The following is a 26,959-nucleotide window of genomic DNA, read 5'->3' as shown; positions in this document are numbered from 1 at the left end:
CCCGTGTGTGCTCTGGGTCCCTCCCTGGGAACAGGCGCTGCCCACCCAGGGAGGCGAGCGGCGTTCCTGCCCCGCTGCCGCTCGCTCGCTCGCACACACATAAACCCGTGCGTGCGCCTCTCCCGCTCCCTCACTGGAGTCGGTGCTTCTGCTTTTCAGGTTGCTCAGACCTGAAATCTCAGGGAATAAAGCTCAGCGTTTGCGTCGCTGCCGCTGCTGGTTGGTAAGCGGTGAAGAGGAGAGAGGGTCGTTCGGTTGGTGGGGTTTTTTTTGGTTTTGTTGTTTCCCCCCCCCCGTGGAATTCAATGGATCGGAACTTGGAATCTTTGGACCTCGGACGTTCTAGAATATCTTTATGCTGATCCTCTTTGTTGTGGCACATCAGCTCATTCGGAGAGACTATCCGAAGACGGCAAGATGTTTCTCACTATCTTGTACTTCGCTTTGCCTTTAATGGGTAAGTTGCTGGCGTCTGATTTCTCTTAGTACATCCCTTCATAAAGCAAAGCGTAAGGTTTATGGGATCGGATGCCTGACGGTTGTCAGTCTATTGTTTAGGCAGAACAGTGAAGTTTTCAGTAGTTTTTACAGCTCTGCTTCGCATCAGTTAACCCAGTCTACGTTTCAAGCTCTGGCAGATTACAGACGTTAGAGACCTGCCCGCATAGCCTCTTGTTAAATCTGGGTTCTCGCAAGTTAGAGGGAAACTTTTCATTTTACTAAAATAAGGCTGCTTGGGGAGCAGGGGGTGGGGGTGACAAGAGGCAGCTGAAGGATTACATCTTCACCTGGACCTGGCAGCCTGCCCGACTGCGAGTGGTTCGCAGCCCAAACTGGTTTCCCTTCCACGGGAGATGTTTGGGTTTCCGTCTGCGTTTGTCTGGAGGGAGCGTGACGGGGCACGATGGAGAGGAGAGAGTTAATGTAATTTGCTTTGTTCTCCTGCAAAAGCATCGTACGTGGAGAGAAATGGAGAGGGCGAGTCATAAATTCTACCTGCATACATGTAGGATAAGCAAAAATGTGTACAGCCTTTAAAAAGTGACTGACTCAAAAAAAAAAGAGGCTAATATCAATCACTGAGGGTACTTATCTCTCCGAGCCGGTTGTTCGTGGATGTAATTGAAATTACAGCGAAGCTCTCGTGGAAAGTGAGGCCGAATATTTAACCCCTCAGTTAAACACTTGAATGGGAAGGTTATTGTTTCACCAAAGTGGATTTCAGGAATAACGGATGCGTGTTCTGTCAGGCACATTAACCCCTGTGGGTTCCCTTTCCTTTTTGTGTTTGCTCACAAATCATCCAGCAGGGTTAAAACATGCTGCTTCCTTGGACTCCCACAAAAGTGGATTTAAAACCGTGAAAACCCCCGAGTGCTTTTTCCTAAGGTGCAGCACGAAAGCCCCGAGGTTTGCGAGGTGCTGCCCATGGGGCACCCTGCATGTGCTGCGTGACGAGGTGACTTGTGCTTCCCAGATGCCTGCTTTGGAGCCCTGGTTCAGTCCCCCTCATCCCTCAACGAGTGTTTGTTGGCTTGTGTCTCCTCTCTCTAGCTGTACTTTTGCCTGTAGAAGCGAGCGGGGTGGCTGGAGGGGACCGCCTTGACTGCGTGAGAGCCAGCGAGCAGTGTCTGCGGGAGCCGAGCTGCAGTGCTAAGTACAGGACACTGAGGCAGTGTGTAGCCGGCAAAGCGGGCAACTTCAGCCGGACGACAGGCCTGGAGGCTAAGAATGAATGCAAAAGCGCCATGGAAGCTCTCAAGCAGAAATCTCTCTACAACTGCCACTGTAGGAGGGGCATGAGGAAGGAGAAATACTGCCTGCGTATTTACTGGACCTTGTACCGGAGCTTTGAGGGTATGTTGCAAACCAGAGAAACGTTACACTCCCCTAATGCAGTGTGTGAGTTTTGCAGCCCCCCACTTCCGCAGCTAGCTACTGCCAACCGAGGCTAAACAGAGGGTCTGACCCCGTAATTCACATTGTGCTCTTCAGCTGCAAACTGAGGACCTTTCATCTGACTCAAGAACAGCTGCTGCTCCGTCTCCTGTTGTTGGGAAATCCACAATGAGGGTTTCCTCCAGGGGACCCAGCTGACCTTTCTAAATCCAAGTCAAAAGATAAGGGCACTAGCAAGTGCAAAAGCTACAAAAACAGTCATTTGGAGACATTTTCCTACTAATATTTAAATTCCTTAATTAGGACTCACCTAACAATATCACAGGACACTGGAACTAGCTTCTTAGCTCTTTGCTGAAAGTTAAATGTAATATGAAGAGGAGTACTGTTTTCAGGAAAAGTTTATTCTTCCTTTTCCTGTATTTCCTAGCAATATTCTCTGGGTGTGCTGAAGCAGAAAAATAATAAGTTTATGCTTCCTATAGTGTGTAGAAGTCCCAGTTAGGAGAGATGTGACAGTAATTGACTCAGGACTTCTGTTCTTCATGTCACTGGCAAATTTCCCATAGTCCACTGAGAACAGCCAGGTTCTTATGAGATGCATAATTTTTAGCCCTGCTTTGCTCTCGCTGTGGAGTTGAAGATGCAATCTTTCACTTCAGTGTGGGTCCCCGTTTGACCATTTTCTGTAGCTGCAAAAGGGGAGGTCACCCCTTTCTGTTCATTTATCCAGGCATCTACTGGAACTTTTTCATGAGTCAATAATTTTTGTTCTAATTTTCAGAATAAGTTGCACTACTTGTGGACATTTTCTGCATCATAAAAAGTTTCCCTTCCAACAACATCTTGTTAGGAGTGTTTTATTCCAAATATTCTAGTTTTTGTCTCTTACCTGGGCTACTCCTTTAAAAAAGAGGGTGAATGTTAAGGTGAACGAAGAGGAACATCCCTGCTACAGCTTCTCTCCTGCTGACCTGAGATGGGACAGTCCTTGTGATGTCACAGGCTGTGTTTGCAAATTATGACTTTATTCACAGAGGAAGGAGAAAAAAGAATTAGTGACAGGGAGGAAAAACTTTCTTTTTCTACATGTTTATGTAGATAATACTTTGAGGAGCTACAGCTGCATAAACAGATTAAAGGGGGGTACCTTTTGCTGTTACAGAGTAGCTTCATTTCAGAGTAAAAATAAACAACAAAATCTTATCCTGAATTCTTGTATAAGAAAAAAATCCAAATTTTTTTTGTCTTTAGGAAATGACTTACTTGGAGATACCCCTTATGAGCCAATTAACAGCAAACTATCAGACATATTCAGTCTAGCACCAATTATGTCAGGTAAGCAGACTTAAAATTCTTTAACTGAAATGTGATGACAATCTGCTGCTTTGTAGTTGAATTACAGAACTTCCAAGCAATTTTGTCTTAAATAACAAGAAGGGTTAATGGCTTTCTGGATTTAGGAAGTTCATGATACAGTTGTACAAAATAAAATACTAATTGTTTTTTAAATAATGACTAAAACTGAAAGACTGCTTGGCAGGATGGCAGTTTGTATTCTTTCTGTGTCTTTCTTGACAATAAATGTTAAATTTTCCTGTAGGTGGCAATCTGATTCCCTACGTTCCTAATTTACAAATCAGTTCCTTTTTGGGAATGTGGTCAGTGCAATTTACCTCCCATTGACATTACAGATCAGAAGATAGATCTTTCAAATGTTTGCATAAGGGAATGCTTTATAGTTTCATTCGTTTTTGTTTAAAAAAGAAATTTCAGAATTAAGGCTTCTCTTTTCTGGAGCTGTTGCCTGTTTAAAGAGACTATTCACAACTTATCTTTCTAGATTTTCTTTGAACATTTTTTTTGCTGTGTGGCTGTCTTTCAGAACTTGTTTGTAGTAATTTGAATGTTCCTTGGTAATTAATTTATGCTGGTTTTTATCAGCATATATTCTCATTTTGGGTCATATTTATTGAAAGAATGATTCCTGGGAATGCATGGGGTTTACTGGTTGGAATTAATTTTCTTTTTTGGAGTTTCAGAAAGTCATATGAGGATGCACTGTGTACTCAGGACCTTTATTTGCTTAGTTATTAAAAAAAATGGAATGTGAGCAGTATAATGTATAAATCTGATAGTGTTAAAGCTGTAGTTAACTGACATGCTATGGATAAACATTAGTAGATGGCTCTTTAAAAGAAGAAAAAGATCAGAGAGAGTGACTTGACCAATTTTCAGAAGTACTTACACTTTTTAGGACCCTAAGTCTCATTAAAAGCCAGAGGGACTTAGGTTGTTAAGTATTTAATGGTACAGATTTTCAAAGGCATATAGACACATAAAATGTAGATAACTGTCCATTGAGATTTTTCTAAAAGGACTAAGTGATTTAAATAGGTGTTAGATGCCCAGGCAGTGTTAAAAATTCTAAGTGCTTAATGCATCTTCAGGTATCTTAGTGCCTTTGAAAATCAGCCCTTTAGTCACTTTTCAATATGTGGCTTCACATCCAAATTACATACATCTTTTGAAAGCATTATCCCAGTTTGGTGAGTGAGTCTGCTGGAGAAAGGATAGAGAACAAAGATGAATTTCTGGGTTTTTTTATTGCTTAAAGTCCTCAACTTAATACAAAATCAAGACCAAATCAATGCAGAGGAGTTCCAAGATGCTTTCTTAAAGTTTGTGATCATCCTGCTGAGGACCAAATTCTAACCTACCTCAGCAGTTTTGTGATCTCCATAGAAATACCCTGTGTACTGGGTATTTCTGTACCCCTGTGACTTTCTGTTGGTTTTTTTAGATTGTCCATGGGCTTACAAAATAATTATCTTAAAAATGTAATATATTTTTTTCTACCTATTCTGTGCAACAGTGAAATAAGACATAGCTGGCAACAAGTGACATCCATCCTACCATAGCCACTTAGGATGCTGGTGGACTGGTTAGGACTCATTCTGTGTTACAGTGCACTTCAAGTTACTGTTCACTTTTTCAGAAGTTTCAGCTTTATAAGAATTGGAGGCCTAGATTCTCAGGCAGCAACAAACAAACGGTTGTAATACAGTGGAAAACCACCAGTATTTGGAAGTATTCTCATCTTAAAGAAAAGATTAGCAAAACCATTTTGCTTATCGTCATGGTTACTACTGCATGATACATTCTGTAAAGCTGCCTAGTCTTACAGATTTTTTTGCAGGGCTCTGCAAATACCCCAAACAGCAGAACTTGGTAAGATTTTATGTCTTGATTAAAACAAAACAAGCCTCTCCTCTCCCCCCCCAATAAGAGTGCTGGCAGGGGTTTCAGAACTGCTGTTCTCCTAATACTGTCATTGTGTTTATAGAAGTTGCTTCAGTATTCACTCTCATTAAAGTTACTTGGATGCAGTTAAAAGCAGCAGTTAACCCTTTCATCTCACAAAGGCCATTCTGTGGTACTGTATGACTTGATATATACCAAATGTAATGTTTTTGTCATCTTTTGAGACTGTATAGAAAATCACACCACTTGTCTTTTATGGTACGTAAAGTATGAAAAACATTGGCTAAGATGCCATATTTTGTGTCTTACACAAGTCTTTTGTAACGTATCTTAAGTCTAAAAGATGAAGGACAGTTTTTACAAGCTGAACTTATTCTATACTGAAGGATGCACAAAATTGCATCCTCTATGGAAACAGGATGCCACTTTGTCATTAATTGTTCGAGCATCAGTATGTTGATTTAAAACAGAAATTGGGAATACATTGCTAAACCTGTTACTACATTTGTAGTTTCTCTCCATTCCCCGTTATGTTAATAAAAAAGTAATGCAGTTGTGTTTCTAAAGTGTAGCTTTGTTTTCTATTTTGAAGTGGCATTTTATTTATGTGTGATGATGTAGGGTCTGATCTTCCTTCCTTTCCGTCTACACTTCAAGTTTATAATTTAGCTTCTCTATAAACTTAGTCCTCTTGGCACCTTATCTGGCCAAGTCCAGGACTGTGATCCTTCCCAGATGAAGGGCAGGGCTGTCTTGGGTTTTGGTTTGGGCATGTCTAGGTCTGACTTTTCTTTAGAACTACTGTGTCTGGTGTGATGCTTCTGCCTTAAGGGTGTGAATTCCTTGCTGGTAGGCAGTGTTTCAAATCACTGAAGACTCCTGTGTGGTTTAGAGAGTAACAGATTTGGGTTAGTTATTATGATGTAAAGATTTTGCTTAAACAGACATTTTTGCTTAAATCTTAACAACTGAGAAGTGGAATCATTTTAAGGCCATTGACTTCTGCCACAACTACAGTAAATGCAAAACATGTTAATTTAGTGTGAAGCTCACCTCTGAAATCCAATCAGGGATAGATGCATGAATTAGTCACTTGTTAAAGCTATCTACAGCTTTTTACTACCTTGGGAGCAGTTTGCTGTTTGAATTTGTATTGTATTTGACACTGAGCTTTGCAAATGCAAGATAGTAAGATACCAACATAGACAATAGTGGTCATCTCCATAGCATGTTGTAAGAAAATACCTTGCTTAAAAAACTGTAGCCTCACATACCTTCTGTAGGAAGCTTTGGGTGTAGTTTCTGTAGAAATACTTACAAATAAATGTTTCTGAAATGTCTCATTCGTTTCAACACAAAATGGAAAACTTCTAGAGCTGAATGAAATGCCTTAAGCCATATCTGTGAAGTGGTGTAAATAGAATGCTTAATATTAAAAATAGTTTACTAGTTATATCAGTGTGTTTAGAATGACATAATGCTCACTTTGAAGTTGCCTGGATAATCACAGGCTTATTATCCTATTGTGCAGCTTTGTGTATCTTTTCTTCTTTTACATCCATTGTGTTCAGAAAGAATTTTAAAGAACAGGCTATGTAAGTCAGAACATTTCTTAAAACATAGGTTCTGCTGGTAATCTGTGGAGAATTGGTCTGTTACAGGCAGCTAGTTCTGTCTTTTTTCTAGTTACTAAAATGCAAGACAGGTAGAAATTATTTCGCTGACATTTCTTTTTAGTGTAGTAAACTGCTTTTGCAAAGTGACATTTGTGTCATTAACAAATGAGAGAAAGAAACTGGCTCAATATGATTATGTGAAAAGGAGTGTTTCCTGATTCTGCTGTTCTCATGAGAGGCTGTCTATAAAAACTCTGGAGATCTTCTGTTGCAGAAGGTATCTAGAAGCTTATATTACCTTTGGCATTCACAGATCAGAAAGTCAATGATAGTGAAGAGAGTGAAGCCCAAAATGCAAAATGCTTCTGTCAAGATTTGACAGACTTTTATAAAGGGAAACTTCTCTCTTTCCAGAGCAAAACCTGCTCTGAGCATTAATGGCAATACTATGTGGCCTCTCCCTGTTATTTTATCCTTCCCAGGGATGGGGGTAGAGACATCTCAAAAAATGGACTGCAAGAGCTTCCTTTGGAAAAATTAATAATCAATAAAGGTGGGGGTGGAAGGCTGAGGTTTTCCAATAGGAATTCTCAGGATCCAAAGAAACACAACTTCCTTCTCTGTGTGCTTACAGTCCTTTAAGATTCCTCATACCTTCTCTTTCTGCTACTTCTGTGAAGAGGGGCTGTAGAACTAGAAAACACTGTGTGATAAGTAATTAAATTTGCTTGAGCTTTCATAACTGCAAAATTCTTTCAATCAAGACTGGAATGTGTTTTTGCAGTTCTTAAACTAATGTAAGAGCTGTGCTATGGGTAGCAGGTCCCTGACACTTACATTATAATGTATTGTTTTTCCTACCTCATAAATTACTTTTCTTTTGTAGATTCCCTCTGTAGTATTTTAAAAATTGTTTATCAAAAAGATAAGTCTCTGTCCTAACCTCTAGATTCACTACTTTTCCTTTTTGGGGTTTGTGGCATGTGAATTAGTGGCTTCTCCCATTAATTAATACTGTATGACATCCCCAATTCCTCCTGCCTGCGGCCTCTATCCTGGTTCTATTCCTGAATCTGTATATTTCACATGCTACATGTTTTTCTGATTTAACACTATGTATTTTTCTGACATTTCTGTAATAACATTTGAAGCCACATGTTTACAAAGGAAATTTAATTTACAAAATATGAAAAATGTTGATTTCTCTTGACTGTTTACAATTCTCTTCTTAGCTCTTAACTCCCATATCATTGCAGTTTATTAAAAAATTAGATACTTCATGTTAGTTACCTTGCAGATTCACCCGATTCATAAACAATAAACCAGCTCTTAATAAGTTAATAGGAGCCTTGCAATCTGATTCTATTCCCACTGAAGTAAACATAACACATCAACATATTTTTGTTTGATTGGGATGTGTTCTGTTTCATGGTGTAATTTTTTTGGCTTAGATCTGGTTTTCTGATGAGAGGTTGAGCCTTTTAATAACAGAGAGTAAAAACATATTGTTAATTTAGACTACAGAAGATTGTCACATGCACAACTATATTATCCTTTGCTAGGTAATAGATGAAAGTAATACTCCTTGGACCAATATATAATAATGGTTTTGCATTTATAAATCAAGACTAACTCTACTTTCCCCATTGAGAATTTATGGCCCTTTTGCCTGTTGCAAGAAAACACCCAAACAACGCATCTATTTTAACTGCATTTGAATACATGAAAATAGTTTGACAGAAATAAACCTAATAAGAACATGTACAATGTTAATGTCGTTTGGCATTTCTGCCTGCAGATTTTCTTTGCAGACACCACTAGGCTGGCTTCCAGTCAGATAATGAGTTATCAAGAGTCCATAGATACTAGTTGCTGATTTCCACTTCTGTGTGTTTGTAATCAGATTGGACTTCACACAAAAGAAAATCACTGTGGTGACTGTTGGCTTGCAGGAGCTCTTTGAATTTCCTGTTTTCTACATTTCTTGAAGCTAGATCTGATTATGAGAGGAGAATTAAGTACCTTGCTGAAGTAACTGATTGACTAGCTTATAAAGGCAGTGCTTACGCATTTTGAAACCCAAAATAGGAATATTTAAATATCCTCAGTTTAGGACATCTTTCCGTGGTGAGATTATTGGAACATTTTTGCTAATTTCTTTGAATATCTGTAGGAGAGAAGAAAAAGTCTTTGTTCCTCAAGTATTTAACATGCACAGCTCTGAGTAGATGTAGTTTCTGCTTGTCATTTTAGTCTAGACTAGCTTTGTCAACCTGTTTCCATATGAAAAACAAGATGAAATCCATTCCATGGAAGGAGGAAGCATCTGGTGATAAAACACAGTATGTATGCATGAATATTCAGTGTCTCCTTAAATGCTGGCAGTAGTAAGAGAGAACATTTAAGAGTCTTGAAGGAAAGACAAAGCAGAGCAGTATTCTCCTGAAGCCTCAAAGGAAAGTGTTGGGACATGGCTAGTTGAGTAAACATGGCCAGGCATTTTGCTTTCAACATATAATGTGTACCATGAACAGCATGTTTGCTTTGTCCAGAGTAGCATCTTTGGAGAGCAGAGTTACCATCCCTTTCATCTGTCTCTTCACAGGAAAATCTCAACCCCAGTGTGGTGTGCCAGATATCAAATGAGCAAACATGTATGTGCTGTTGAGCAGCAAATTGTATATTGTTCTGTTCCCTGTTACAGGCTAGCTGTATGGTTTGCTCAAGTGCCACTGTAATTCTTTTGAAGTGAGAGCAAAAGCACACAGATGCTGCTTGTGGTATGGGTGGGATTACGTGGAGAGTCTGGGTGCTTCCTAGTTGCTGAAGAGGGAAGCAGAATCTGGTTACCTATGGGGAGTGGTACCACCATCTCCTGGACCTGGTGAATAGGAACAGGCGTCGACAGCCAGGGGACCTTAGAAACCTGAACTTGCCAGGAAATTCCCAGTTTTTTCTGGTATCTCCAGATTCTGCTGTGTTGCTGGGGTTGGACACAACCAGCTTGCTAGTGGGGCTGTTGAAGGCAGGACGTAGTGCAAGTGAGGAAACACCTGTGGTCTGTATGACGTAGCTCTGATGTGGTGGTGAGCATGCTGTAGAGAATATGTTGGTGATAAAGGTGATGCAAGGAATGGTGCAGGAGAGAAGCCTATGCCAAGTGGGCAGCCTTCCTCAGAGGGCTCTTGAAGTGCCTGTCCGTAAGTTGTGTCCCCTGGTGAAATGCAGAGAGCAGTGCCCAAAAGAGCAGCATCCTGCAGCTTTCTGTCTCTTGATGGCACAGCAAGGTGCAGCTTGTGGCAGGCAATTTGCACTCTGGCACTTTACATACTAAAATATTTTAAAACTTTATTTTTATAACCCTATTTGTATGTGACTCTCAGGGATAACTTTGACAGTTTTGGAAGAGCCAGTGGTTTCTGTCAGGAGCTGACAGTATGTTAAAAATGCTAGAAGTAAAATGTCTTTGATGAGAAGAAATAGGAATTTCTGGATTGTAAGGCATAACTTATTTTGAGTAAGTATCCAGCATCTCTTATTTTAAGGTATACATTGTATTATTTTAACCTGGGAAAGAACCTATTTAAAAGCCAGGTGACGAGTGGTGTCCCTCAGGGGTCAGTACTGGGACCAGTGCTGTTTAACATCTTTGTTGGAGACAGGGACAGTGGGATTGAGTGTATCTTCGGCAAGTTTGCTGATGATACCAAGCTGTGTGGTGTGGTTGACACCCAAGAGGGAAGGGAGGCCATCCAAAGGGCCCTTGACAGGCTGGAGAGCTGGGCCAGTGCCAACCTCATGAAGTTCAACCAGGCCAAGTGCAGGGTCCTGCACCTGGGTTGGCACAACCCCAGGCACAAATACATGCTGGGGAAGAGTGGATGGAGAGCAGTCCTGAGGAGTAGGACTTGGGGGTGGTAGTTGATGAGAAGCTCAACATGAGCCACCAGTGTGTGCTGAGCCCAGAGAGCAACTGCATCCTGGGCTGCATCAAAAGAAGTGTGGCCAGCAGGGCCAGGGAGGTGATTCTGCCCCTCTGCTCTGGTGAGACCCCACCTGGAGTGCTGTGCACAGTTCTGGTGCCCTCAGCACAGGAAAGACATGGAGCTGTTGGATAGGGTCCACAGAAGGGCCACCAAGATGATCCAAGGGCTGGAGCAGCTCTGCTGTAAAGACAGGCTGAGAGAGTTGGGGCTGTTCAGCCTGGAGAAGAGAAGGCTCTGGGGAGACCTTATGGCACCTTCCAGTACTTGAAAGGGGCTACAGGAAAGCTGGGGAGGAGCTTTTCATCAGAGAAGATAGTGATAGGACAAGGGGTAATGGTTTTAAACTGAGAGAGGGGAGATTGAGGTTAGATATTAGAAAAAAATTCTCATTATAAGGGTGGTGAGGAACTGGGATGGGTTGCCCAGGGAGGTTGTTGATGCCCCATCCCTGGAGGTTTTTAAGGCCAGATTGGATGAGGTTTTGTGCAACCTGATCTAGTGTTAGGGTGCCCTGCTTATGGCAGGGGAGTTGGAACTGGATGATCTTTAAGGTCTCTTCTAACCCTAATGATTCTATGATTCTAAAAGAAATGTGACCTTTTATTTATGAAAACTAATTCTGTAATTTATTTTATATTACTTTTTTGGTGTTATTTTTATATTCCTGCTTTTTCTGTGGATGAAACTAATGTAGCAACAATGCTGTCAGTATAGGTCATGCATTAACACGAGTTATTTTTGGAATAGTTCTTTAGTTAGTATGATGCTTTGATAATTTTTATAAATGTCAGGCTGTTGTCCTGTGCAATCTACACTCAGCCTGAAATTCAACATGGGAAATGCATGACACAAAGTGTAATGGCATAGAGAGAGCTCTTTCTGCATAGAAATTTGCAGAAATGATGGGTTTTAAAGAGAAGTTGAAGATATCAAACAGTTTGAGTGGGAACCTATAAATAAAGATGAATTTCAGCATTCACCAGTTATATGATTTTATCATTGTCTGGTGTCCATAAAATGCATCTTCCCATTAAAGCTTTGTCATGCAGCTGATGAGGTTCAGAAGTGTTAAAAGCTTCCATTTTCCTCCTTTCAAATTCTGCACCCTAAATTCACTACTAAAGCTCAGTTCAGCAAAACCAGAAATCACTGTCTCCCTGTTCCTCCTCCACAGGAGATAGTATCTGATACCCCCTGGTCCCCAGTCCCACACCCTCCAGCCCACTGCTGTTTCTTACGTTTAACCCGGATAGGCTAGGGCCAACTGCTGTTGCTTCCTTGAGCTAATCAGCCCAGCTCGTCCATGCCTTGATGCACTTTCTCCATACACCACTGTGCCTGCTTTGTTGACTTTGCTCCTTCTGAACCATAACTCCTCCAACAAATCCCCTCTGGCTGTAGGACTTAAGTGGTTTGTTTTTCTGTCACTGCAGCATGGAATGGCTCAGATTTCCATCTCATCTACTCGTTTCTCAGAAATCTGACTACAGTTCTTCCCTTTCCTTTTTACGACAGGCTTGTCTTTGCTCTCCTCTCTGATTTCTTTCCTTTGTGTTCTGCCCTCCACTTCTCTGTTCCCCCAGTGCCTCCCTGGCCTCCCTTGCCTGGTACCTCTTGTAAGGCAACACATTCTCTATTCCTTAAAAGCTTCCCTTAAAATCTGCTTTTTCCAATTCTACAAATTGTTCTCTCACCCTTCCTGTAAAGAGTTTGAGATGTGGTCTAATAAAATAAATAGTTTCTGAGTAAGGGAACTAATAAAGCCTGGTTTCCTACCGGAGTCCTCCATCTCTCCTGTTCTCAGCACAGACAGAGCTCCTTTCTTCTCTCACTGTGCAGTGTCCTTTCCACATGTCCTCCCTTTTCACTAGTCCTTAATTTTGTCATTGGTCTCTGAGGGGCTGCCCATGCTGCAAGTGGCTTGGTGTTAGATAAGTACTGAAGGACTGAATGGGTGATGAGGCACTTGCTCTCTCTTGGAATGGCTCAGAGCTAGAGACATGCTTGCTTTGTCCTCACCAGGCAGGTCTTCATGGGTCTGAAAATGGCAGTTTTTCCTAAAATTTGTAAGAACTTAATTCCTCTTTCAAATTTGTTCAGTTACATTCTGTGGGTTAAAAAAACACTGGGAGCTGCAAGGTTGTGGAGAAGACAGAGGAGACTAATGCTCAATTTACCTACGTTTCCTTGAAAAATTAGGACTGAAAAAGCAAGTGTGGTTCCTGTCATGTTGCTAAGTATTAGACTGTGACATATCTTATTCTAGTCTCATAAAAAGTCTAGCGTGTTGTGCAAGTGATATAAATAAGCACGCAGGGCATTTGAAACGTACAAACAATTAAGTTCAGTCGTTGGCTGACAGTTGTATTAGATAATTGAGTACCTCGGGATTCTCTAAATGGGAAATACTTCATGCATTTAGGTTGGTTGGCATGAAGATTATTCAGATTTAGAAGTGACATGAGAAAAAGGACCCATCCAAAAGCCGTTGTTTATGAGCACATATATTGCATTTGACTGTTTGGAAGATAACACATTGTACTTACAAATGGCACCACAGTTTAAAAAGTCATCTTCTTATTGTGGAGTATTTTTGAGATTAAGGATTACGTTTTACTGGTTTTTGTTGTGATTAGGCCATAAACAAAATCAAGAAAGGCCATACTATCATTTGGTAGAAGTTTCAAAGAATTCTTGTCCAAATACTTGAACTTCTCCAGGCTTGCTGCTTGCAAAAAGCGTGGAATGTGCACTGCAAAGCAGTGGCTTTGCATTAATGAACACTTAAGCAGCAGGTTAAAATGTCTGTTTAAAAAATAGGTTAGAATTATATAATAACACAAGTCTGGGATACTAATAACTATGAAGGTAATTTTATTGTGCAAGTTAAGTGTAATTAGGTCTGAACTACAGAATATTTACATACAATACCACATCAAAACCCTGTCCCTGCAGCTCTCCCTACTTTCCTTCCCACCTACAGGAACAGCATCTGACAGCAAAGTAAATTATCATTTTTATTGTTGTTTATTTCATATTGCCACAGCAATCTACATCATGTTATCCATTAGGACCCAGACAAACAAGTCTTTTCCCCACGTACACAGTCATGAAATAAGACATGATTGAAGACAGCAAGGTGTCTCTGCTGTTTCAAATTCTATTAGAAATTGATAAATTTGCTTGTCAGATTTCTTTAAAGGATTGCATAAGTAAGAACTGCCTGTAGTATTCTTATATGAAAAGTCATGAAAATTACAGCTTCATAATAGCCCCATGTAGACTGAGAATTTTTTTCAGTTCTTTCTCTCATAATCTAATTACTTAATTTTAGTCTCCTAAATACTAAAATGGAGACACAAGCTTGCAGTGGTTGATAACACTTATGACCTGGTGAAGTAAACAGCTTTGATCCTTTGAGAGGTCAAACTGTGTGTGTTTTGAAGCAAACATTCCCCAAGGCTGCTGATGCATGAGCTGTCTCTTCCCCTTGCCAAATGTCCCACCTTCACAACTGAAAATTGAAGGAGACTTGTAAAAGAAATGTTGTGTGTTAGTCTCCTTAATCTTGTCTATAAACTGGTGGGAGAATTGTTTGAACACAAGGTCTGGTCGTTTCTTGTTTGTTTGTTTTTTGAATTTTTGCACAGTGTAAAAATATCTGGACATCTTTTTTCTGGGTTGGGTAGAAAGTGAATGTATTGACTCTAACTGTGCTAAAGTTTAGGGAGAGAGGCATGCAATGTTTTTTTTTAATTTACTAAACAGAGAATTATTGAATCTGACTTGGAGCTTCCTTTAGCTTTTTAATACATTTCTTCTGTGGAGCTAAAAATATCTTAATGTCCTTGACCTTTCTCTAAGAGCTGTGGGAAGATTAAAAACTAAAAATGAGAATAAATTTAGAATTAGCCTATTTGAAGAAAAATGGTATCAAATGCCTTAGCTATCCACAAAATGGTATTAAGTTGTTAGTGCTACAACATGTCCAGTCTGGGAGTGCTGAGCAAAGAAACCTGCTGCAAAACAGGACACCAGTAGTCTCAAAAATAAGAAGGTAGTACCTTTTTTCATTCCCCACTCAGTCGTTTCCCTCCTTGTGGAAGCTGCCCACAAAAGTGCGAATGATAATGATGATTTCTGTAGCTCAGGGATCTATCCCCTACCATAGCCCTTTTCCCCCACCTTGTTCCATGCCATTCACCATGGAGCTGTATAAACACTTCCCATCATTACCCTCTTGGATTGTATTTGAACTAGCAACTAAAAGGTGAGGTTGTCAATATATCAAAGACCTTGTTAATGGCATAACTACAACCGTAACTGGTGAATCATTATGGTGGTTGAGCTTTATTTATTTTTTCATTACCAAATGTGTTGGTATCTGGGCATCTCTGACTCTACAAGGATACTTCTGAAAACGGATGACTTTTAGCAGCCACTCTGCAGTGTTCTGAATTATCTACTCCAAATTACACACTTAACACAACAGAGTATGGTTGCACTTGTGAAGCGGTCAACTTTTAGGGCTTAGGTACTGCATTGCTGTGCAATGATTACACAGTCTGGTGCCAGCTTTCATTTATGCTAATTGCAAGCAAGTTTATCAATTCCTCAGATTATTAAATGTTATCTCCTTCCTGTTGCATTCAGTCAAGGATTTAAATGTTGCAAACTTTCAGATCTGCTTTAAAGAGGACAATATCACCATAAAAATCTTTCAAATATCAATATTTTGTCAAGCTAAGAAGCCAAGAAACACTATTCTGTTTTTCCTTCCCATATTGTATTTGTATCATCGCAACTGTATATTTTTTTTTATTATTATTTTAAGTTAATTTGGTGATTTAAGTATGTATTTAATCCTACACAGACAGATGTAATAAAACTAAAATCATGCCTAAACCATACTCAATCAGTGAATATACTTAGGGCACTAACAAGAAGCAAAATAAATTGATTTAATAATGGCAGGGGTTTCTCTAAAATTGTTCTCAGTTGGATCTTCAGAAAAAATCACAGATTTTCTGCATTCTGTGGAGTATGCAATATGTGGTCTAGACTGTAACGACAAATGTAATTTACAAGTTACAGAATGAATTATTATTTTACAAAGAAAAAAAACCTGAAGAGCCAATAGTTAGCTCTCTCGAGAAGTAGGATGTGCTAATTGAAGGATGCAGCATTGCTCTGTAAGAGTCAATATTCAAGTCTGTGGAATACTTACAGTGACTAGTTTCTGTCTTTAGCCAGAATGAGAAATATAGTAAATTATTCTGGATCTGGACTGTGCTGAGAAGAGCTACTTCCCACTACAGCAATCAGAATGGGAGACATGCAAAGTGCTTGTAAGAGATAGCTCCTCTATCTACAGAGCAGCTTGTACTTCATCTATGGCAAAGAGTGTTGCTTATAGATTAGGGTGACAAATCCTCACCTTCCTGAGCATGAATACTACATGTTGAACAAGATCAGAGTCTCAAGGGCCATGTCATAGAGAATTAGCGTTTATTGCTTATCCTTCCCCTGGTTTTCAGAATTTTAAAAGTATTTACAATATCTGAAATACTTTTCAGCTCAGAAGACATTGGTATTTCAGAGTAATACTTCCAAATCATCTCTTCCCCAGGTTGTAGCTGAGTGGAGTGGTCTAATTCTGGTTAATGACTTTTGTTGTGTGACATGATACCGTAACAGAAAAGCTAGAATGAAATTTTAATGAAATTCTGTAAATTGCTGTGCATATTAGGAATGATTTATTAGACACCATAATAGGAAAGCTAGAAAGGCTTTTTAAAGGTGTTAACTATTCACATGTGTATTGTTAGTGTGCAGTAAATGTAGCATTTTGAACTGTTTGTTTTTGAAGAGTGGCTAAAGTATTAAAATACATCTCTAAATCACTCCAGTTATTTAGAGACAAGGTTTTGGCTGACTGCCTGAAGTACTATATAGTAGGTATTTGGGAAGAGAAGGTTTCTTTGAGGTATTTTTACCACTGGGGGACTCCTGCTGTTCACATCTTGTGTGCAATTTGGAGTACCCCAGGTTTGCTTTAAATGATTGAGTTCACCTGAAAGGTGGGGAGTGTTCTGGCATTAAAAGAAATGCAGCCAGTGTATTTGTCGTAGAAGGTCATGTTACTTTTAATTAGCAAATAAAGAATTTATCTGTTTCACATTTTAATACCCAAATGTTAACTTAGACTGTTTCTTTTTGCATGTAATGTGAGCATGAGAAGCTGCATGGGTTGTAGAAGATGTGGCCAAGTTCATTTCTTTTGGCTGTTTCTTCCTTAGTTGTTTTAAGATTTGAGTGAATAGGTGCTGGCAGAACTCTAGCTTTTTTTCAAATTAAATGTAAAAGCTGAGCTAATGTATATTTGGCAGACACAAGCACTTGAGGTCAGGAAACTTATGACTTTAGCTTTTTCGCTTTTGTGAAATTCCTTTCTGACACCGGGTTGAAATTACATGCAGACACTTCTTTTCCAGTGTGTGATATGAATCACTGTTGCACCCATGCCTAAGATCACTTTTGCTGGTGTACTTAAAATCTGACTAATACATATATTGACGGAAGAGTTAAGGTACAAACACATCTTTAATTCTGGGTCTGTCTGACTGGAAAGTTTCTTGCAATAAATCATTCAACAGCAGGTCTACTTACAGGAAGGTTAGGAGGCTCATTTTTGTAAACTTCCAGACCTTTCCCCCAAAATAGCTCTTTTCCATTGGAAAAAATGCAGTTATCCTAATTTCCTGACTGCGCTCTGGTCATTCTGTGAGACTGCCTTTTTCTTCCTGTTAGCAGTTTTCAAAACCTTGGTGGTATCAGAAAGGCCATCAGTTTGTGCCGTAGTGCTGTTTAGAAAGGACTGTACAGAAGGGAGATGGGTCTGTATGTATCAGATTATGCAGCTGAACAACAGTTTGCAAGTTGTGAAGAGCCTAACCTTCCTGTTTGTACTACAGTGAGGTGTTCCTTAAACCATAGGGTATTAAGTCAGCATGTTTTTAGAGACACCTGCAGTATAAGGCCAGATATCCTCACAGCAGTATTTGTTGCTGTTGTGTTGCAAGCTACACTAGTTTATTTCCTTGCACTATCTCTTCTGTCTGTACCTGTTGCATCACAGTGGAATGAGTTCAAGGGTGTTACTGGTAGGAAACGTGCAGAAGTCCCATCTCACATCTGGCTTTCACAGCCCATTTATTTTATTAAACTTGATAAAGTGAATTGTACTTCAGATAGACAATCATGGCACTGTTTATTAAATAAAACAAACAAGGAGGAACCAAGTTGCATTTGCTTCATGAGGAAAATCTGTCTTGTTGTTTAGAGATGTATCCTGTGATGACTGTCATACAGCATTAACTTTTATGCTGTATTTACATTTTAAATACCTGAATTTCTGGAAGTTTCTTTTCATTGGTGAAAAGTAAATGTTGAATAATCAATTGAAATATAATTTTAAAACCCCCGCATCTTAAATGGGGCAGACTAGTAGAAGGAAAGAAAGCAACATTTAGCATGTAAATAAAAAAGTTTGTCAAACTCTAAAGTGTAGAGCTTCAAGTAGTGTAAAAGACAAACAGAAAATCCTCTGTTTTCACTTCCCTTTAATGTATATCAAAAAGCTACTCCACTGAGTACCAAAACTTGAGAGTTTTACAACATTTTCCAGGAGGAGAATGTGTATTGCCTTTATTAAGTGCTGGAGAGAAAGACATGACCAGTTTGCTTTCTAACATGACAGAATTCCATAAACTCTGGTATTACATTATATTCCAATATAATCAATATTAACATGTAATGAAGCATAAACATTATTCTGTTTGTTGTTATTTTCACTAGTTGTCAGTTGGTTGCTAGTGGGAAACTTGGAGGTATGTTACTGAGAAATGTGGTTATATAGAGACCAGTCAAATTGCAGCAGCTGTTTTGCAGACAAAAGAGTAGTTCTTAAGGACACTTGGCAAAAGAAGAGAAGTGATATTTGCATGTTTAAATCTGTTTATTTCATCAGGTCATGTTGTTCTTTGCAGAGTATGCTGCAGTAATTATAGCAGTATACTTTTAATTACAGATTATTTTTAAATGTGGAGGTTAGATCAGCTCCTGTGAAATTGAGTTATTGGGTTTTTGTGGGTTTGGTTTTGTTTTTTTCATGCTTGGTGGAAACACTGGGGCAAGATACATTTTGTAATATTTTCTCATCTGGAAATAATTGGCTTTAATCTGGAGAACCCATATTCCTAGCATTAAATTATGACAAACATTTACTGTGGAATACGGTTTTATATTTAACTGCAGAAGACTAGTTTCTCTGGCTTTTCATCACAGAATACCCATTTACATTCTATTATCAGGGTCTTATTATGAGTACTGTAGGCCCTCAGCTACCATTGAATCTCCAGTTGTTTTCCTTCAGAATTGGATCAAAATCAGTTTCACTAGATCAGATTTTTAGTTCCTCCTTGGGCAAAATTTTCGTTAAGATGAAGTGGAGCTTTCCCAGGCGAGCTGCAGAACATAACCCCTGCCAACAATGATGTTTTTCTGTATATTCTAGATTGCAAATGTAGTTCATCTGCTTGACCTCAAAGTGTTTTGATTAATGGCATCTTTTGGAACTCCAGATGTGTTTTTTGTCTGATTAATTCACATATACTGCTATTACCTTCCTTCTAAGTTATATAAGAGAAGAGGATTGTGTTTACCTGCTCTAGTATATTTCTAAGCTCCATAAAGTTTTGAAAAATATTTGTCATACCTTTGGTCTAATTCTAAGTGTTATTTTTCATTAGTGATAAAAAAGATGGGTTAAAAGCTCTCAGAGGTTTTATGTAGGCTTTCATGCAGTAGTCTGATGCCTCTGACAGATAATCCTAGAGATCTCTTCCACAGAGCAGGACATGTTCTTCATAATTATTCTCATATTACGACTACTGCTTCTTTGCTTTGAGCAATCTGATAAGGAGACTACATCATGCAGAGTCAGAAAAACTTCTCCCAAGCAGAAGAGATATTTCCTGTGGACAGCTTTTGAAATTAAAGATCTGTGATTGTTTACAGTGCATAGGATGTTCCATACACTCTCTTACATTGATAAAATTCATCTGATCAGACCATGTGTGTGTCACTACTCCCTGATCTTCTGTCTCATACTGCTGAAAGTTCTTAAGGACCCTTTTACGGACAAAATAGGTTTCTGTGGAGCACTTTAATGTCCTGTTTGTGATGCTCGTCATGCATCTTGTGTGTATTTTAAGAACTGCTGTGATGATCGTCTGACTCTGAAAATTGGTATTCACTTCAGGGGAGCAAGCAAGCTTTAGAGACATGCTTTGCTCTATCAGCAATAAATAGTAGAGACTTGTATGAAATCCTTTCATAAAGATGATGCCTGCATTTTGCAGAACAGAATTGGTGGCCTTATGTTTTCCCCCTAAACTTCATGCTACAGATGGAGAGGATTATTTATGTGGAAAACGGAGTTCGTAGCTCAGCAATCAGATAGCAGCTGTATTTCCCACTGTTGCCAGATCCTCAGCAACATCTTGTCCTGTTTGTAAAACCATATAGTTTATGAAAGTCAGAAGGCTTCCAAGCAGAACAAGCTGCTCCTATTTGTAAAGTATACAAGTGCTAGATCCAGAGCTGATGTACTGGGAGAGCAGTATTCCCATCTTTTTTTATTTGATAATGTTGGCAGTTTCCATGCCACCACTCTGAAAAGACTGCAGCTTGGCAGTCACTCCTGCCTGGCTTTATGCTATCATGCACCCAAAGAAAAATAAGATAGCTCTCCTACAGCTTCTTCAGTTCTTCAAGATGCTTTACTCAGTTGAAGTACACTGCTAACAAAAAGTTTTAATTACAAGGAGAAGGAGAGAGAGCAAGCACTACTCCACCTTCTTCTCCCTCTCTGTATAGAAGCACTGGAAGTTAGAGATCGCATATGCAGGGCTGGGCACAGACCTTAGAAAGTCTCAGGGTCAGACAGTTGAGGTACTTGTTTACTATCAATGTATTGTAATGCAGCCCCATTGATCACATTATTGCAAAAATTACAGATTTTTATCAGACAATTATTTTTTATATAGCATGGTGAATTTGGGTATATTTGTCATAAATACACTTTGTCAGTACCTCAGATTTCTAGTATATAAATGCTATTTATAATATATTTCTCTTTGATACTGGTAATTTTTGTTATTATAAATCTTGCCTTTATCATTTTAAAGTATGTTCTATAAAGCTTTGATAATTTTTCAATGTTTGATTTAAATTACAAGTTCAACAAGCTTTCTTTGCCCAGCTTATCTGTGGAATATATATGCTTTATAAAGACCCAGTGCACCAATATATAAAAGGCCATGTGTTATCTAAGAAAATTCAAGCAGAGAATCAACAGCTCTACCATAGGCATCAATCAGCATAGTACTGCAAACAAGGAACCCTTTGTACCTCTACAAGTGCAGAACAGCATGAATTTTACAACTGCTAAGTGTACTCCTAAGTTAATTACCGTTTAGGGTCTAAATAAAGTAATTCTCTATAAAAAAATGCATTGAAAAAAATGTAGTGGCATATAGTGTCCTATTTGTAATTTATTCAACTGTAACTGAAATTATAATCAGAAGTCAGATTCAAATCACAGGCTGTGGGGAAAAGTGAATCTTTTCAGGGGGTTTAACTAGCTGGAGTAGAACAAAGTGCTAATGCAGCTATCCAGAACCTGAGTTATTTTATTCAATGTATATTTGGGCTATCTAGACACACCTTATGATGCCAAGGTCTTATTTAATAAAGGAGTTGAGAGCAACACAATTGGGCTACTTTGGGGATTTAATCAAAAAAAGGAATCATCTTTCCTTAAGAGCTGTTTATAACAGTGCAGTACATAGTTTGTACAGCACTGTTCTAGCACATGTATTTAGTGTTTAGTGTATATGAAAATATACACTAAATGTTCTATAGTGTATATAGACAGCAGGAATTATCCTCTAGTGGTTATATGTGATTCCAGATTTAACTTCTTGAGGAAGAAAAGGTGCCACAGCTAGAAGAATTCATCTTCATGAAACCTGGTGATTGAGTGGATTAATTGTGAGGAGGAGGTGCTGTGTTTTCTGCTGTAGTTCACAGACTGTCCAGAGAATGTGCACTGTCTGCTGGATGTCACTGTGCAGTCTTCAGCACTTCCATTGTCTTTGGTTACATTCAGGCTTGATCACAACTGAACCTTCCAAGTGTAAAGGGCAGAGGTGTCCTTTCTGTGAGGTATCTAGCAATTTCACTGCCTTCCTCCATTGACTTTCAATTATTGTTATATTTTTGCCAAGATTATTGAGCTTTCAAATATTTTGCATTGTTTCAACGGAGGTTTGCTTCCATATTAAGCTAAATAAAACTTGTCAATAGTGTGCTTCATTTTAATTACTCTGTAATAAGTACTATAGTCTATATCAGATTTTTAGCACTCTGAAATTCTTTTCTATCAAAGCACCAGATCTTCTCAATGTCTGTTGACTTAACTTCCTGGAGTTGTATTCATTTTTAACAAAAGAAACCCTTAGAAATACTTTTGTTGCTTTTTACTTTCTCATGCCTACTTTTGGAGAGGTCCCATTTCTCTCAAGCATTTGACTTGTTTTTTGTGTAGTTGGGCACATTGTATTATGTCTTGCCATATAAAAACCATGAAATGTAACTGTTGTGGACAAATTGAGCATGTTTTAGTATCTAGGGCAATGACACAGGAATAGATACTGCTTTCAGGAATAAAGACTTACTTTTCAAGATCTATAAAACAGCCATGTTTGGTATTTACTTCTGATTGGATTTAACAAAAAAATCTGTGTTTTCAAGTTAAATAAATGGATGTCTGCATTATTTTTGGAAACACTTGACCACAAAAATCCCTGTTTTGACATAGACTAGAAAACAGGTGGAATATAGGAAGGGCACATGGATAATTTGCATTCCTTTTCTTTCCTTCGGTTTTGTTTCCAGTGCCAATACATATTGGTGTTTCTTTGTGTCATATCCAAAATAAGATCTTTTTTCCCTTCCTTTTGAAGTCTTCCACCTCTATTTTGTATAGCAGTCTTCATTTTTAGGCCTATTGCTGCATAGCAGGACTACATTGCCTGCATCCTCTTAAAAATGCTTGGGTATCAGTGATGTGTGAACTGTTTCATCCATTAAATGTGTGCATGTTCAGTAAAATACTGAGAATTTTTCTGAAGGAAAGGTCTGATATCAGTGTAAAATCATTATCAGCACAGTTACCACTTACAGCAGTAAAACCTTCTGGATATTGATTAGGGTCAGAGCATACCAACAGAAATTCAATTCTAGGAACTGATTCAGTATATAAGTTTCATTTGATTACACAACCAGATATTCTGATTACACAATATTTTGGTACCATTTTAGCATAGTAATGATTACTGGCATTCTTCTAGATTTCCTTTTTAAATAGTTTGTTGAAATAAATGCTCTAAGTAAGAGCAAGACAATATGTGCAGTGAAAGTCTGTTACCATCCTGTTTGAATTCAGACCTTGCTTGCTGTACACATTAAATAAGATTTCTGAAATACCTGATGTCATCTCCATAGAGAACATACTGATGTGATCTAATTGTCCGTTGACTTGTGAATACAGCTGGAAGAGCATTTCTCAGCAAGTTAGAAAAAAGAACTCTGAAGTTTAGCAACTTGAATCCTTTGTTGACTTGGGACATACCAGTTTTACTGGAGAAGTATTTTCCTTTAGCTTGTGATTTTGAAGACAGAAATTAAATATCCATTTCAAAGAACAGGATGCTTAAACAAGGTGGCCTTATTACAAATGCGTATTCTGCCCCTTTACTCTGTCCTGGTGAGGCCACATCTGGAATACTGTATCCAGTTCTGGGCTCCCCAGTTCAAGAGAGACAGGGAACTACTACAGAGAGTCCAGCAGAGGGCAACCAAGATGACTGGGAGGTTGGAGCATCTCCCTTATGAGGAAAGGCTGGGAGAGCTGGGACTCTTCAGCCTGGAGAAGAGAAGGCTGAGGAGCGACCTTATTAATGCCTACAAGTATCTCAAGGGTGGGTTCAGGGAGGATGGAGCCAGACTCTTTTCAGTAGTTCCCAGTGACAGGTTAAGGGGCAATGGGCACAAGCTGGAACACGGGAAGTTCCATTTAAATATGAGGAAAAAACTTCTTTATGGTGAGGGTGACAAAGCCCTGGGACAGGCTGCCCAGGGAGGTTGTAGAGTCCCCTTCTCTGGAGATATTCAAGAGTCTCCTGAATGCAGTCCTGTGGAATGGGCTCTAGGGGATCCTGGTTCAGCATGGGGGTTGGACTGGGTGATCTCTAGGGGGTCCCTTTCAACTCTGACAATTCCATAATTCCTTGATATCTGATTGGCTTTTTGCAGGTGATTTTATTTTCATAAAGAATGTCCCATTGTAATTTATCACTTAATGAAACACTGAGTTTCTTTATCAGTGACATGACTTAGGTATAGTAGTGCATCTTTTGGGAGAGACCTTATTCACAGTACATGCCATTTTGGGGACAAATTGCATGACAGTCCATGCTGGTGTACTGCATCTGTTATACTAGGGAAATTTGCACTGGTTCTCAGGGAGTGTTTGACTGTTCTGCATAGCTGCATTTACAGAAGCTCTTTTCATGAAGGAAATTATCAATTATTGCCTTCATGTATGATGTGCAGCTGCTTCACATCATCTTTGTTGGGTATTTCTTTGATGCAGTTTCAACAATGATCAAATTTGTTGGTGACACAAAACCACAAAACCAAGAATGCCCTTGTGACCAGGCAAAAATGCAGTGACCTTTAGAGATGAGGGTGGCAGAGGCCATGGGGAGCAAAGGGAGATTAACTGTTTGATAAAGGCAAAGTTCTGTAAGGCAAGGGTGATGAAGGATTGACAATGGGAGGACTTGGCTACATTGGTCACATTAAGGGAAACTAATTTTCCAGATCATAGTCTCAAGTGTGGCCTAAAGTGTCTTTTTATGAAAACAAACATTTTGGACTTTACAATCCAAAAATAGCACAGATGGAGCAAGGGGGAGCGATTCCATAAAATGAAAACTTTTGAGGATACTTCTGTAGTGCAAGTAATTTACATTTCAATTCTCACAACAAGTGACCTTGCCAAGGTATTTGGGGAAAAAGTAATCTCTTCTGCTTTGCGAGACTTGGATAAGTCATAAGTAGCTGCTAGAGGGATGGCATTTAATATACTTTTAGATCCCGGAGAGTTTAATAATACAGCCTAAATCTTTGTAGTTGAATTCCTTATCCCTGAATGGCATGCATTGTAATTAAAATGTAATTCAATTTAGGAAATTTAAAATATATAACAATTATGGTATTTGTATACTTCTACTAATAATATGAGCTGTTCTGAATTTGGCTTTTAGTTTGTGAAAAGAGTATTGCACTTCAGTGTATGCATTTAAGAACATCACTATTCAGTAGGGTTGTCTTGTAAATTTAGTATGATCCATAACAATGCAAGCCTTCCATAACAATTTAAAATGTAGCATTAATTCAATGCTATTTTTATTATTTCTTCATTCAGATGTATTTTGTATAAAGAGGAAAGCACTTTAGAATGTCTATGATTTCTCCCAAATAAAATATGAAAAGAAAACACACTTGTTTACTTTTGCACAAAAGACAGATCCAGAGTCTGTCTGGATTATACATGATAAAATGTATTTAGTCCTTCTTTCAAGGGTAGTGGAGCTTTGTCTCTCCCTTCTAGGACAAGGTGGAGAGGAGAAACCTCTCCCAAGATGGAAGTGGCAGTGAGGGTGGGATGTGGTTTGTAATGCTCTTTCTCACTTCATGCACTGCTCTATTCAACATGTAGGCTTCTCAGTCCCTACTGCTCTCTTTCTCTCTGTATCTACAGATACATATATAACTCTCTCTCTCACATGCACCTATCTGTATATGTACAAACACCTGCCATTGGCAACTCTGGGTTGCAAACTGAGCAGGGTGCAGGCACTGGTGTGTAGCAGGGCAAGGCCCTTTGCTTCAGAGAGTATCATCTGAACTGACCATCTTTGCAGTTAAACTGCGTCCTTTGCCCTTTCAGATTAGGCAGTAGTAGAGGCAGGGCAGGAAGGAATGGGATGTCTGTGTCAGAGATAAAACATGCTCATCTTCACTTTCTGGGAGTTGGTGTTAAGTATCATAAGCCCCTCTGCCCCTACGTGAAAGAAATTACTTCTTGTTTACTGCCCGTATCTCTCATCCCTAGATTACATCATTACCAATGAATTCCATTTAATGCAACTAATTTCTGGCAGGAACCTCATAAAATCACGGTGTAATGATCTGCAACAGGGTGATCTTTCCTCTGTTGTGTCTTGTTGTATTATTTCCTTCTGAATCTTATTTTCTAAAATCAACTGAAAAAGTGCTTGTCTTTTAGGGTTCATATTTTTATTTAATTGTGTTTATAAATGCATCCTGTTCCATAATCTTTCTTCAGAGTGTTTTTGTGGGTGGAAAAATAGTTGAACATAGTAAGAAAAGATGAAAAAGCTTTATCAGTTGCCTAAAATGTTTATAATGTCTTGATATTCTATCCTGTCTTCTTAATTAGTTTTACGAACTACGCCAATTTGCACATGGAGGTTGTGTGGATATTAGAAAGTATTCAAGTGTAAAATAAGCATTAGGCTGATGCTCTTATGCTGTTATTTTAGAAATACCTTTCAGTTTATTCCAAGAGAAGTTGTTTATTAAGAGCTATTTTATCTTAAGTTATGGATCCTCTATGATATGATTTACCATCAGGTTAAGTGGACTAACTAAACTGATATCTCAATTAATATCGTTTATGTTATAAGATGGACTAGCATTCTGTTATGTTATCTTTCTAGATGATTTCCCATACTGTGATAAAATAATTTTCTGATTTTGAGTGACTTATGAAATAGATCTAATGTGTATGATATTTAACTTTATACATTCAAACAAATGTACAGAAGCAAAATAAGCATTCATTCTGATATAGCCTTGAAACATAAAAAATGGTCCCATTCATGCTAAATTAGGTTTTGGCCTTTCTGTGGAGACAATCAATAAAGTGATGGGATTGTCCTTCTGTTGCATGCTGTTAGCATTAAAACCTCGTGTAGG

General features: G+C 38.8%; 1 protein-coding gene across 1 annotated transcript in view; it reads left to right on the top strand.

Moving 5' to 3' along the window:
• Positions 1-417: 417 nt before the first annotated feature.
• The window catches only part of GFRA1 (GDNF family receptor alpha 1), a 137,025-nt gene continuing 110,483 nt past the window's right edge, over positions 418-26,959 (top strand). The window contains exons 1-3 of the mRNA XM_010003957.1: positions 418-457; positions 1,555-1,857; positions 3,154-3,237. Coding sequence (XP_010002259.1) covers positions 418-457; positions 1,555-1,857; positions 3,154-3,237 — 427 coding nt within the window. The remainder of the gene's footprint in view (positions 458-1,554; positions 1,858-3,153; positions 3,238-26,959) is intronic.

The sequence above is a fragment of the Chaetura pelagica genome, unplaced genomic scaffold (assembly GCF_000747805.2).
Source record: "Chaetura pelagica isolate M959 unplaced genomic scaffold, ChaPel_1.0 scaffold248, whole genome shotgun sequence".
Lineage (NCBI taxonomy): Eukaryota > Metazoa > Chordata > Aves > Apodiformes > Apodidae > Chaetura > Chaetura pelagica.
This window is presented reverse-complemented; position numbering and strand designations above follow the sequence as displayed.